Source organism: Triturus cristatus, chromosome 10, assembly GCF_964204655.1.
Source record: "Triturus cristatus chromosome 10, aTriCri1.1, whole genome shotgun sequence".
In the NCBI taxonomy this organism is placed as follows: Eukaryota; Metazoa; Chordata; class Amphibia; order Caudata; family Salamandridae; genus Triturus; species Triturus cristatus.
In genome coordinates this window covers 153,959,067-153,971,970 of record NC_140593.1, presented here as the reverse complement: position 1 = coordinate 153,971,970, position 12,904 = coordinate 153,959,067, and the positions used below count along the sequence as shown (strand labels likewise).

At 48.0% G+C, this 12,904-nt stretch overlaps 1 protein-coding gene across 1 annotated transcript; it reads left to right on the top strand.

The window, feature by feature from the left end:
• Window positions 1-2,574: 2,574 nt before the first annotated feature.
• LOC146789106 (uncharacterized) lies at window positions 2,575-12,522 on the top strand. Its single transcript, XM_085630003.1, has 10 exons — window positions 2,575-2,730; window positions 2,877-4,337; window positions 5,126-5,218; window positions 5,464-5,568; window positions 6,171-6,280; window positions 6,464-6,658; window positions 7,878-8,040; window positions 9,284-9,449; window positions 9,940-10,034; window positions 11,417-12,522. Exons 1-10 carry the CDS (start codon window positions 2,583-2,585, stop codon window positions 11,500-11,502), a joined length of 2,622 nt encoding a protein of 873 aa, XP_085486129.1. The 5' UTR covers window positions 2,575-2,582; the 3' UTR covers window positions 11,503-12,522.
• Window positions 12,523-12,904: the final 382 nt, after the last annotated feature.

Genomic DNA, 12,904 nt, shown 5'->3' with positions numbered 1-12,904 from the left:
TCAGGGCGAAGGTCTCAGCACAACACCCAGCCCTGGTGCCACCACCATGATACTGCACAAGTCTGATTCTGGGCGTGGGTCCTCTGCTTGAGCCGTGAAGTCACCACTGGGAGCTTCTTGTGAAAAGATGAGCCAGCTTCTCTTTCACTCCCTCTCTCACAATCAGACTCACTTCCTTACAGCGCTGCCACGAGTATTCACGAGGAAACCCCTGCTCGCGGCAGCGCGTGCGGGGACAATCCACGCGCAGACTTTGTCCTTGTGGGAACTGCGTCTCGTCGCCCAGACCTGCCTTGGATATAATAATATTAATAACCACCATCATCTTTATTACAAAAAATAACTTCTAAATATACATTTCTCAAACTAAATATTAATTCATCTCTCGAGCTCCACCGTCATGTGTTTCCTCTAGTTTTATTATATTCCGCTCTGTCTTCGGTGACCTTTGTCCTAGGAAGAGAAATCTCTGTATTTTAAACTTTGTTTCAAGATAAATAAAAGTTACGGGTCATTCTCGGCCTCCTGGAGTGGGAGGAGCTCGGAGGAGGGACAGGTTGAGGTGACGGAGTAGGATGAAGAGCGACGAGGGGGAAATTCCGCACACCTTCGAGGGCTCCCCCCCCCCCCCCCCACCACCACCATCAGCCCCTCCCACCTTCTGTGTATAAAACCTGCCCGAGCAGGGAACAGACAGAAGAGGAGCAGCTGCTGTCTGAAGGGTCAGGACCTCACAGAGCACCCCCAAACAAGAACGACCCTCACAGCACCCCCCCAAACAAGAACGACCCTCACAGCACCCCCAAACAAGAACGACTCTCACAGCGGACTCCTCAGAGACGAGACCTTCCCTCACAGGACTCTTAAGAGACAGAAGAGGCACACCGGCCCTCCAGAGATCATCCCTCAAAAACAGAAGAGACCCATCAACCCTCAAAGACACCTTCTCGGAGGCAGGACCGGCCCTCATAGGTCACCCCAAGAGGCAAGTCCTACCCTCACAGAGTACACCTCAGAAATAGGACCGGTCGTCACAGGGCGTCTTTCCAGACCATATTCACAAGGAGAGTCCCTCGGATACAGGAAACTAGACGACCCTCACCCAAGGGTGCCTCAAAGACAACGGAGGCGCGGCCCGTGACGGAAAACAGATCTCCCGTCCCTCGGTATGTACAAACTTTCGTCCCTCTGTGATACTTTCCTCTTGTGAACAACCTGCCCACGCCTACACCGTTTAGCGTGAGCAACCTGTCCTTGTCTCTCCACACTGCACAGTGTGGCGCTTTACACTGATCGACAGTCTGCCTGGCTCTCACTTTACACCTGTCCGATCTCCACCTGCCCGTCTCTCTGTGCATCTCACCTCTGGTTCACATTTAACTTTAACTCGTCTCACCTCGTAAACTTTCACCAAATTTCAGCTCCTGTTCTCTCCTCTAAGCTCCATTTTATCTCCTGCCCTAGTCTTAGTTTCACTGCCCAGCCCCATCTCATCCCCTGCACCGATTTCACTGGCTGTTCTCATTTTACTACCTGTCCCTCAACCCCCCCCCCCCCCCGTTCCTATCTGAATTCTGGCTCGAATTTTGCCCACTGTCCCACTCCTCCAAGAGTCTTTGATCTCACACACTGTCTCACTCATGTCTCTCCCATCTCACTCACTGTCCCACTCTCATGTGTCTTCCATCTCACCTTCTGTCCCACTCACGTCTTCCATCTTACTCACTGTCCCACTCTCACTCCTTCAATCACACCCACTGTCCCACTCTCACCTGTCTTCCATCACACTCACTGTCCCACTCTCACATCTTCCATCACACTCACTGTCCAACTCTCACGTCTTCCATCACACTCACTGTCCCACTCTCACATGTCTTCCATCTCACCCAATGCCCCATTCTCACCTGCCTTCCATCTCACTCACTGTCCCACTCTCATGTGCCTTCCATCTCACCTACTGTCCCACTCTCACGCCTTCCATCTCACTCACTGTCCCACTCTCGCATGTCTTCCGTCTCACCCACTGTCCCTCTCTCAAATGCCTTCAATCTCACCCACTGTCCCACTCTCATTTGTCTTCCATCTCACCCACTGTCCCACTCTCACGTCTCTTCCATCTCACTCACTGTCCCACTCTGGCATGTCTCTTCCATCTCACTCTCTGTCCCACTCACAAATGTCTCCTCCATCTCACCTACTTTCCCACTCACATGTCTTTCATCTCACCCACTGTCCCACTCTCATGACTTCCATCCCACTCACTGTCCCACTCTCACGACTTCCATCTCACTCACTGTCCCACTCTCACGTCTTCCATCTCACTCACTGTCCCACTCTCACATCCTCTTCCCCTCTCACCTCTGTCTGATATTAGGCCTCTGGGTCCTGTCTCACCTCCTGTTCCCCATCTAACCTCGTGCACCAATCTAATCTGAGTCTTTCCCAGCTACCCGTCTTCCATCTCATTCTTACCTCCTGCCCCTCTTACCTCCTGTCCCAATCTCACCTCCTGTCCCACTCTCACCTGTGGCTAATTTCTTATCTATTGACCTCTCTCCCCTCCCCCAGGTCTGCCACTCACCATGGAAGGCTTCGCCTCTGTGTACTACAGTGAACCATCCGTTATGGGCTTCCTCGCCAACGTCATCAGCGCCTTCCTGGTGGCCCTACAGAACTTCTTTTCCTTCCACACCAAAGTGAACGCTGAAGGGGTGGAGAACATCCTGGCAGGTGAGTGTTGCAGCCACAGATCACACAAAGGGTTACAGGTGGCGCTGGGATAACGTGCAGAAAACACTTGGAGGGAGGGGGTACACACTCGTACACACAGACACACACACGCACGTGTTGCTCAATTCCTGTGTTATCTCTTGCAGGGGTCCATCTCATCCTGATTGGAGGACTGACACAACTCATTGCTGGCTTCCTGTGCTTCCGGAAGTACGATCACCTTGGAAGCACCGCCTTTGTGGCATTCGCGGCCCTCTGGAGTAGCTACGGGGCTACACGTGTCGTCCTGGGAGCGTATCCCACCATCCACAACAGCACACAAGCCCTGAACATTTCTAACAGCCAGACCATCATGGCCGCCTCCCCTCTTCCGGTCAGCGAGAGCGCAGTACCAGGGCTGGTGGCATACACCGCCGTCACCTTCATCCTCTCCTTCTGCTCGTCCACTGTTAACTACGTCATGCCCTTCGTGTTTGGCGCCATCACCCTCACACTGGTCTTCGAGGCAGTGGGGCTCTTCGGACAGTGGGCGCTGGTGGTCTCGGGGACCCTGGAGCTGCTCATTGTGTTATTTGGGTTCTATGGCGCCACTGCCCTGCTCCTGAAGGGCCTGACCCAGAGGAATGTCCTTCCAGGCTTCGGGAACCCCATGTTCAGCGTCTTGCTTCTGGGCTCGGCCAACAGCACCTCTTCCAGTGGCATCGGGGAGGAGACCAAGAAGAACTCCAAGTACGCGGAGCCCATGGCCTTGGGACACATCGCTGACGCGGTGGCCTCGCTCATCTTTGCCTTTTATTGCTTTGGGTACATGAAGACCTTCTACATTGGTGCCATCTGGGTCAGCATCATTGCGCTGTCCCAGCTCTGCGCCAGCTACTACAGTTACTTGAGAGAAGACGTCTACCACACCACCAAGCTTGGACTCCACAGCCTGTTCTGGTTGCTGATGTCCTGGGAAGAGTTCATCCTCACGGTGCTCCTCTCAGGGGACAATGTGGACAAGAGTCGAGCGGGCATGGTGGGGGGCTGGTTCTTTCTGGTCGCCGCTTGCATCCTCTGCCTGATGTCCCTCAACAGAGACCTCCTGGAGGTGCTGCAGAATTCATGCTTCCTCCTCCTCACTGTCTCCACCATCCAACAGATTCCACTCCAGGGATCCCATATCTTCTTCGGAGTGGTCTGCAGCATTTACACAGCCACCTCCCTCTACGCCACTTTTGCCAGCCTCATTAACTCCATCGCTGACAAGTCGTTGATCTCTACTGGACCCCAAGTGATGTCATCAGCTATGCTCCAGGACTTGCTGCTGTGCCTGAAGCGTGTCACCAGCAGGTCTAAGGAGGGCCAGGAGGTCAGCACTACCAGATGCCAGCTCCCGGATGCCCTCTTCTTCATCTGCAATGGCTTGGCCTCACTCTCTGCCATCCAGGGGTCCCTCGATGACCCTACCAGAGCCCACCTCTCCATCCCTTGGGTGCTGATCCCTGGCGCTCTCTTCCAGTTGTACGTCTGCAGAATCGTGGTCCAGAGAGGTCGAAGATTTGGGTCGGTCCTACCATTCTGTTATGCTGCTGTATGGGCCACATGGGCGTGGCTACGACTTGCAGGTAACTTGTGATCTCTTAATCTTATTCTTTACAATGTGCAAAATGTTTTCAGAAAAGTCCTAGGGATCCAGGGTCATGAAGCTTCTGTGTGGTTTAGATTCTAAGGCATACCAGTAGGGGCAGTGGGGGTGATGTATATTTGTGGTTATTAGTTTCATTTGTAGTAGCCATGCATGCAGGTAGTTTCTTGATGACATCACATGCAGTTCTTTTTCTGACTGGGGGCCCTTGTAAGCAGTGACCTGTAGAAGTACCGGCTAGGGATCATATGTGATGGCTGCCAGGTGGAGGGCAAAGGGTGGAAGAGGAGTGCAGCTGGTGGCCACTAGGAGGGGACTAATGACTTATGGAACTATTAATGGATCTGGATAAACTATTGTTGATAATCCATTTGTGGGAAGAACCAATAGTTATTATCACCTTTGTTCAAATAACTGCTCATTTCTTGTACCCGGGGGCATATTTACCAGAATAAAATTATCCCTTGTCTTCTGACACATGCGAGAAAACAACTTAAACTGGGATTAGGTGTTTCGAGAAGTGCGTTTCACCAAATCAGGGCGCACCTGTTCAGGATGAGGTGGAAGATACAGTTTTACACATCATCAGAAGACAATATCCAGCACCATGATTGGCTGTTAGATAAGTGAGGTGTTGGACAGTATATGGTCCTCCTGCCTCCCTTGTCTCTACTCAGAGCCATCTCCTGCCTTTGAAGGAAGAGCTCCTTCCTCTGTTCTGTTTCATCCATGACTAACCCTCTGCCCCTCCTCCTCTTCCCTCTCCAGGTCCCCTGCTGAATATCCACGTCGCCAGTTATGGTGCATTCACTGTTGGTGCTGTCACCTTCCTGGTCATCAATGTCTTCCTGATGTCCTTGGGTAAGTCTCTCAGGATACTGATGTCCAGTCATCCCTCTGTTGAATACTTGAGGCCCAGGTGCCCTGACAGACAGCAGCTGCTTCCGGCTGTAATGGGTACGGGCCGGTGTCTGTCACTCGATGGTCCTTTGTTCTGGGGCATCGTAGTGTCCTCATCTAAAGACTTGAGCAACTGTGACCCCCACTGACATCTGAAATATGTCATATCCGACATCTGACGCCATCCTGTTCTGCTTGTTCCACAGTCGCCTATGCCAACGTGGTGCTGGTGCTGCTCGCCCTGCTGATGGAGGCAGTGATGGTCTGTTTCCTGCTCTTCACCTTGGAATGCCTGCCCCTCGCGCTCGAGAGTAAGTGGACACCTTCCACTGTGGGTTCCTCTTCTGTGTTAATGCATGTCAGTGATCTCCAAAGGGTTAATTCATGATAAACAGGCAATTTCTATCAAGTGCCATCCCGAGTCCACCTGTAATGTGTTGGGGGCTAAAGGGAAGTGGTCTGTAGAAAGGACTGGAGTGTGCCTGACAAGCCTGGCTCGAATGGAGTCAGTTACAACCCTGACATTTGTCTGGTTCTCTGCCAGACCTCCACATTTCTTAGTTTTTGTATCTGTCTCTCCACTGCTGCCTTAACTTCACCTTGTTATAATACGAAGAGTTGGGGTGAGCCCCATAACCCTAGGAACCAGGGCAATTAAGTATAAACCAAGACAGGGGTTCATGTACCAGTTTAAATGCTTTACCACACTTAATTTCATACAGACCGAAGTAGAGTGAAAAATTAATCTCTGTCTTATGTTTATTATCGTCTTGGGTGGCATTTACCTTTTTTAAATCCCTCCTGAAGGAACCCCTGTCTTGGTTTAACATCAACGTGATCAGCACGCGCCTCTTTTTTTGTTGATAATATTAAACTTAAAGTCTAATTTTCCCGTCTTGGTGTGTTTTTTCAGTCACAGTATTGTCCGTCTTCAGTGTCGTCTGTATCTACGGAGCGGCGGCATCTCTTGGAAACTGCATTTTCAGCAAGGATCTAATTCCCATGGGACCACCTCTCTTCAAGGTACAGTGATAAGTACATGCAATATGTTACAATAACTATTCTTAAATTAACACTCAGTTCGATAAATGTGTCTCTCAAATAACCAGTCCATCTTAGATCTCTAACTTTGGGATGTGCATGTGCTGCTCAAGGACAGCTGTAGGTGGCGCTGTCTCACCCCTTGTCTGCTCTTTGCACTTTTAGGAAACGAAGTCAGAGGAAAAAGTTGAGGCGTCGGACTCCTGCGTGTGCCCCGATTCCTATCGCACCAGCAGTCTAAGGACCATCGCTGCCCTGCTGGACCAGGGTGGGGTGTGCGGGGTCCCCACAGACACTGTCTATGCTCTGGCAGCCTCCTGCAAACACCCCGAGGCCATCCAGAAGATTTACACCATCAAGGTGAGCACCGAGGAGTAAACGTCCGGCGGAATTTACCCGAGGCCGAGACAGATGCTCTGTCATTCAAGAATAAGGGATGCCTTTTACTAGAACAGTTAGAAGTCACCCTGTGGGCGGGGAAATTGTCATGGAAACGTCAGGGTAAAACCATTCTGTGTGATTACCGTGGTGATACCAGCCTGGAGTATGTACAGTTGGATATATTGACATGGAAATTACAGGGTAAAACTTTTCTGCAGAGGTGTGATTACCATAGTGATACCAGCCTGGAGTATGTATAGTTGGATATATTGGCATGGAAATGACAGGGTAAAACCATTCTGCAGGTGAGGGTTTTCATGGTAATATCTGCCTCGAAAGTTCCAACTCCAAAACTTTAAAAAAAAAAGGAAAGCAGCCAGGTTAAAGGGCAGCTTGTCATACTTTGGGGGGGAGTGCGAGATGGGGGTGATAAGGGAAGTGTGGGCCCCAGTCCACACATAGTCGCAGGAGAGAACCCTGCTTTAGGGGCAGAAGATCCCAGCGAGATGCTATCACATGCACAAGAAAGATACTAATGCCCCAGATTACACAGTGAGTCTGCATTCTCAGACTGTGCAGATTCCATTGCATTGAACTCTGTGGCCAGTGTCTGTCTGCTATAGGACATTAGAAAGAGAGTAACAAAGAACAAGGGAACCCTGTGTGTCAAGAGGGACCGAGGGTAATAGTGTATTGCGAGACATAGGTCCCTACCAAACAACATAAGTGTATAAACACAGAACTACAATTAGAGCTGTGTGGTACTTACAAATGGAAAGGATTGTATTTATTTAAACATGCAGTAAAAAGGAACAATAACATTGACAGTCCAGTGGGTAATGTGACGGGTATGGAAATCAACAGATTTCCAGACCTCAGGAATTTGCATCAATATCTGAGATTAATGATACATATTTAGAACAGTCACAATGCCAAAAGACAACTCGTGTTCAACATAAATCATCATACATCAGGAGTCACGGTGTAAGTGTCATTAGAAGGCCATACAGGCTTTTAACTTGTACAATCTGTTGGCTAGCACTAGAGACATAGAGACATAGTTTATTTACAGAGGTGGTGTGATTGGGTCTAAGGTCACTTAGGTATCACGTGATCCTGCACATAATGTCTGAAGGCCCTGCCCTTCCCCATCTCTCTCTAAACCATTCATTACTTCCCTCTCTTCCATCCGCTGCAGGACCGACCCCTGGAGAAGCCCATCTGTATCTGCATCTCCCACCTGGACCAGCTGCGGGCCGTGAGACCCCCGTTCAGCCCCCTGTTGTGGGACTTCATGGGGAGCGTCTACCCTGGGGGTATCAGCTGCATTGTCCAGAAGGGGGAGTGGCTGAAGAGGATGGGTACGTGTGACCTCTTCTGCATGGGCTGTTTCTTTGTCAAAGAAAGGTGGGCTGGGGAGGCTAGAGCGGTGAGGGCTACAAATGCCAGAAATTGTGCCTGCGGAAATTCAGGGGTGTGCTCACTTCATGTATATGCTGCTTGTCTAGATCATGCTTTATTCACCCCCCCATGTGTACCGACCCCCATCTCTTGCAGGAATTACTTCACCCCCCCAATGTCTATAGACCACCATCTCATGTAGCTAATGTATGTACAGATCAGGGTCTATTCACCCCTTAATGTCTGCAGACCCCCCATCTCAGGTCCTATTGTATGTACATATCAGAGTTCATTTAGCCCCCCCTAATATATGCATACCCCAGTTCATGCAGATATTACCTGCACGTTCACCCCTTGATATCTACAGACCCCCATCTCATGGAGGTATCACATGCACATGGACCCCCTGATGTCTACAGAACCCCATCTCATGCAGGCATTGCATGTACATTCACCCTCCTGATGTTTACAGATCCCCATCTCATATAGCTATTGCATGTGCATATCAGGGTCCAGTGACCCCCATTCTCTGTAGAGGTCCCTATCACATGGAGCTATTGCATATACATATTAGGGTGCAGTCCCCCCTTTAATGTGTAGCGACCTCAATCTCATGCAGGTATTACATGCACATTCACCTCTAAAGCACACAGACCCCCCCATCTCATGTACCCATTGCATGTACATATTACATATATATGGCCTCTCAAGATATAACAAACAAATGTGTGCATGCCTTTCACAGTTTTTTAATCAGCCGCAGTCCGTGCAGGTAACAGCGGTGGGGCGGTGGGGCCGCGTTGGGGGGGATATCGAGGGACCATGCAGAGGGAAAATTATTTTTTTATTTAATTTCCCCTCTGCATCGTCCCTCGAAACCCCCCCAACGTGGCCCCACCACTGTTTCCTGCACGGACCGTGGCTGTTTGAAATGCTTTAGAAGAGCTTCTTTCATACTAAATGGACAATGTGTGCCCACTGCACAACTAGAGCAATCACGTCTTCAAGGACCTTCATCAACTCTTTATGTTCTGAGGCTAGACCATTCAAACATCTGCTCAGATTAAGCACAACCAAATGAAGGCACCACTGTACAGCAACTCTGTTCATGATGCTGAGAAAATAAATACAGTCAAAATCAAATGCTCAATCACTCACACCTGACTTGTTGCTGATTCATTTTTTTATGTTCTCCTTCTGTAGGAGTTGGACCAGCTTATGACATTGTGGGCACCAAAGACTCCATCATGATCCGAGTGCCGGACCACACTATCTCTGCCCACCTCACCGACATGACCGGCCCTCTGGCCATCACTTCTGCCAATCCCAGTGGGGAGTGTGACAGCACCCACCATGACATGGTCATCTCGTGAGTACTCATTCAGAACAGGGGCTGAAATCAGGAAAAGGTTGTGATTGGGCCTTCTGCATAAGAGATGGTGCCTGGGGTTTGAGAGTTCCTAGATGGCTGCTAGGAGCTGAGGGCAGGGGCAAGGATTGTGGAAGGGCGTGAGCTGAAGATTCTGAAAGGTGAATGGAAGAGTGTTGGAGTATCGATGGGCGGTGAGCTATTTTGAATGAGTTTAGGCTTTTTTAACCATATGACTAGACTGGTGCTACTGAAAGGTGAAAGGAGGGAAAAGGGTGTTGATGATATCTCACGCATATGTTTTAGGGTATTTGAGATGGTTGGCATAAGCCTATATGTGGGTGCATTAAACACAGGTGTGTTTGACTAGTTGAGCTTGAGGTCAGGTAGATGTTTGCCTTCCTCCGACTTTCCCCTAATCCCTAGCACCTGAGCCTTTGTCGATTATTTCTTTAAATGAGTGATTTTGTATTTCTGCTCTGTGTTTCAGGCGTCTACGGCACAAGCTGGAGGGGGTGCTGTGTGATGGGGACTCCTACGAGATGGTGGGCTCAACGGTGGTGAACTGTCTGAGAATAGACGAAGGTGGGTCTTAACCAATGCTTGTTTCTGTTTCATCTCTGTCCCCTGCGATTCCCAAACTAGATCAGTTGCATCCTTGGATATGAACAGGGGGCTCTGCACCCCTCATCCCTTCCCACCTGCCATGAGATTTGGGAAAAAAACTGTCCGGATCCAGTGGATTCCTGGTGTCCAAGGCATACAGACTTACAAAGCCCAGAATGAATGGACAGCTGAAGCATTAAAGGGGCTAAGATGAATGCGTAACAAAGAGATGCACTTTATTGAGCCCCTGAGGAAAACTCCAAGCGCGTGTTCAGTTTGCAGGGATGCCACCGGAGGTTTCTTACCTCTGCCAAATCCTGACCCCTACTTTCAACTTTACAAGCATTTCTCTTTATCATTAGTCTGCACTATTGGTGTACCATCTTGCATAATTTGTTTCACAAAATTTGCTAAAATTACGTGAACGGTGTGAAATTCAGTTCGCCTTTATCTTGCATGAAATTTTCATGGTAGCATATACCGCACATTAAAAAGTCATGTTAGATACTGGCAGAAGACTTAATCAGCAAAAAATGTCTCTTACGGGGGCATTTTATGCACAAAACCATCTCTAATAAAGAAGAAATGATGCAAATTGCATACTGCAAATTCATCAAATTTAGTAATAGTGCTTACAAATTCACTCAGACTTAGTTAGCACATGGACCCAGAACCTCCTTCAGTAAGAGAATATTCCCCTAGGCGGGATCTTTTATTTTTTCCCCAAACCCATTGTTCTTTCTCAGGGACAATTCCACCCGCCCAAGTTACCCAATGCCTGAAGGTCCTTACTCTAGTCCCATCTGAAAATAGAGACCTCAGAATCACAGATTCTTACATGCAAATTTACAAAATATTGACCATACACAAATATACACAAATGTCTATTTAAAGAGCATTAGACCAGATAAAAGTTCCTAATTCCAGTGAGACTCACTCCATAATTATTAAAATACAGAGTTAACTTACTATTCCATCTCCTGTCTGAATTTATTGGCCAAGTGCTTGATAGTGAGTTTACTGTGGGTCGACATTTTTGCAGGGGGATTGTTGTTTGTGGTAAATATTTTGGCAGTGAAAGATTTCGAGTCTGTATTTTAGCAGTTTGTTGTTTCCATGATATCCCACCCTGCCCCAGTCATTCAATGTCTCCTTGAGGGCGCAGACCCCAACCTTTCTCCGGTCATTATATGCCATGTGAGAGGGCGGTTCCCTCCTGGACTCCATCACCCACTGGATGCTGAGGAGCCAATCCCTACTGTGCTCATTATGCTTGTCTCTTCCCTTCCCTCTGCTGCTCACAGACCTCAGAACCCTCTAAGCCCTCTCAATCTCATGCTGTTGTGCTTCTTCCTTTCCAGGGATCCTGAGCATCGTGAGGGAGGGCTGCGTCCCCACCAGCCACATCATGCAGACATTCGAGAGGGTGAAGAACTTGCAGGTGTGAGGCTACCATTTGCCACGACAAGTCTTGGTCTACTGACCACAGAAGCATCCGCACAAGACCTGAGCCAGCTGCCATTTGCACTTTATTAACCAGAAATAGAAGTATCACAATCTGAGGCTGGATATCCGCGTCGAGCCTGAGCTGAAGGGAAGACATTGCCAGAACAGACTTACAGACGGCAGTGGAGTCGGACATTCTTACAGACAGCTCACAATACTTTTTTGTCAGGATGCTTCAGTTTGATTGATTTGCAGATATTTTCTACCCTTCACACTCCAACAGGGCATGGACCTGAAAGTCAGCGCTTGGTGATGTGTACAGCGACAGATCCTCGATTCCACGCCCCTCAGGATGCAGGGGCACAGATCTAATGTATATATACTGTTGCGTTCTGTTTGTGTTCTTTGCTTGTACATTATATTTAAGGTTCCAGGTTTTATGGTATTTATTTTTTGACCATTTCCATCTGTATTTATCCGTATTTATTTTTGGGACATTCTATCTGTATTTATCCAAATGTATTTTGTGTTGTACGTGTAAATGAAGTTATAAAACTGTGCATTTCCATATCTATTTAAATGATAGACGCACAATCATACTTTGATGTCCGTCATGTTTTAGCTATTTAAGCTGCAAAATATAACATAACAATGCATCCACTGGTAAATACTCGCATTATACCATAAATGTATTTTTTTACCCTCTGCCCTAAAGGAATTATAATTTATAGCTGATACCGATGTTGTTGAAAAATTCTATTTATTTTGTTACTCTTAGGATGTCTGGTCCTGTCAGACCTCTCACCAGGTTCGTGTGACAGAATACTGTCAGATCCAGACATCCCATATTGTTGCAACCAGAACTATTGGCTTCACTGGATGGTGCCGGCCACCCAACCGAGAGGAGCTTCAAGGATCCCTGATAGAAGATTTTGAGTTTTAGAGACCTACACATAGTATTTAACTTATTTAATATATTGGAGTTTGTATTTATTGAAATAAAATTGCCCTTAAATAGAAACTGTCTTTTCTCTTTGCTGTCAGGGGTACACTTTACCATGAATCCTCCTGTGATGCAGCTGTGAAAGAAAGGTGTCATGTATGTGTGAGTGTGTGTGTGCAATAATTGTGCAAAATTCAGTGGTATAAAGCCAATATTTACCATGAAGATTGGGAAATATTTAATAGCTTTCATTGAAATATGGGTTTCATCATCATAATCACAGCCCCAAAAAGCACTCTGCATCAGACCTTTACCATTGTCTGGGCTACTAGAATTAGGCTCAAGGGAGAACAAAAATATGTGTCATGGCTATCAAAACTAAGAGGAAATAAAAGGCAAATTATGTAGCACATTCTCTGAAAATATTATTTTTATCCATTTGAGGTAGACACAATAGGTT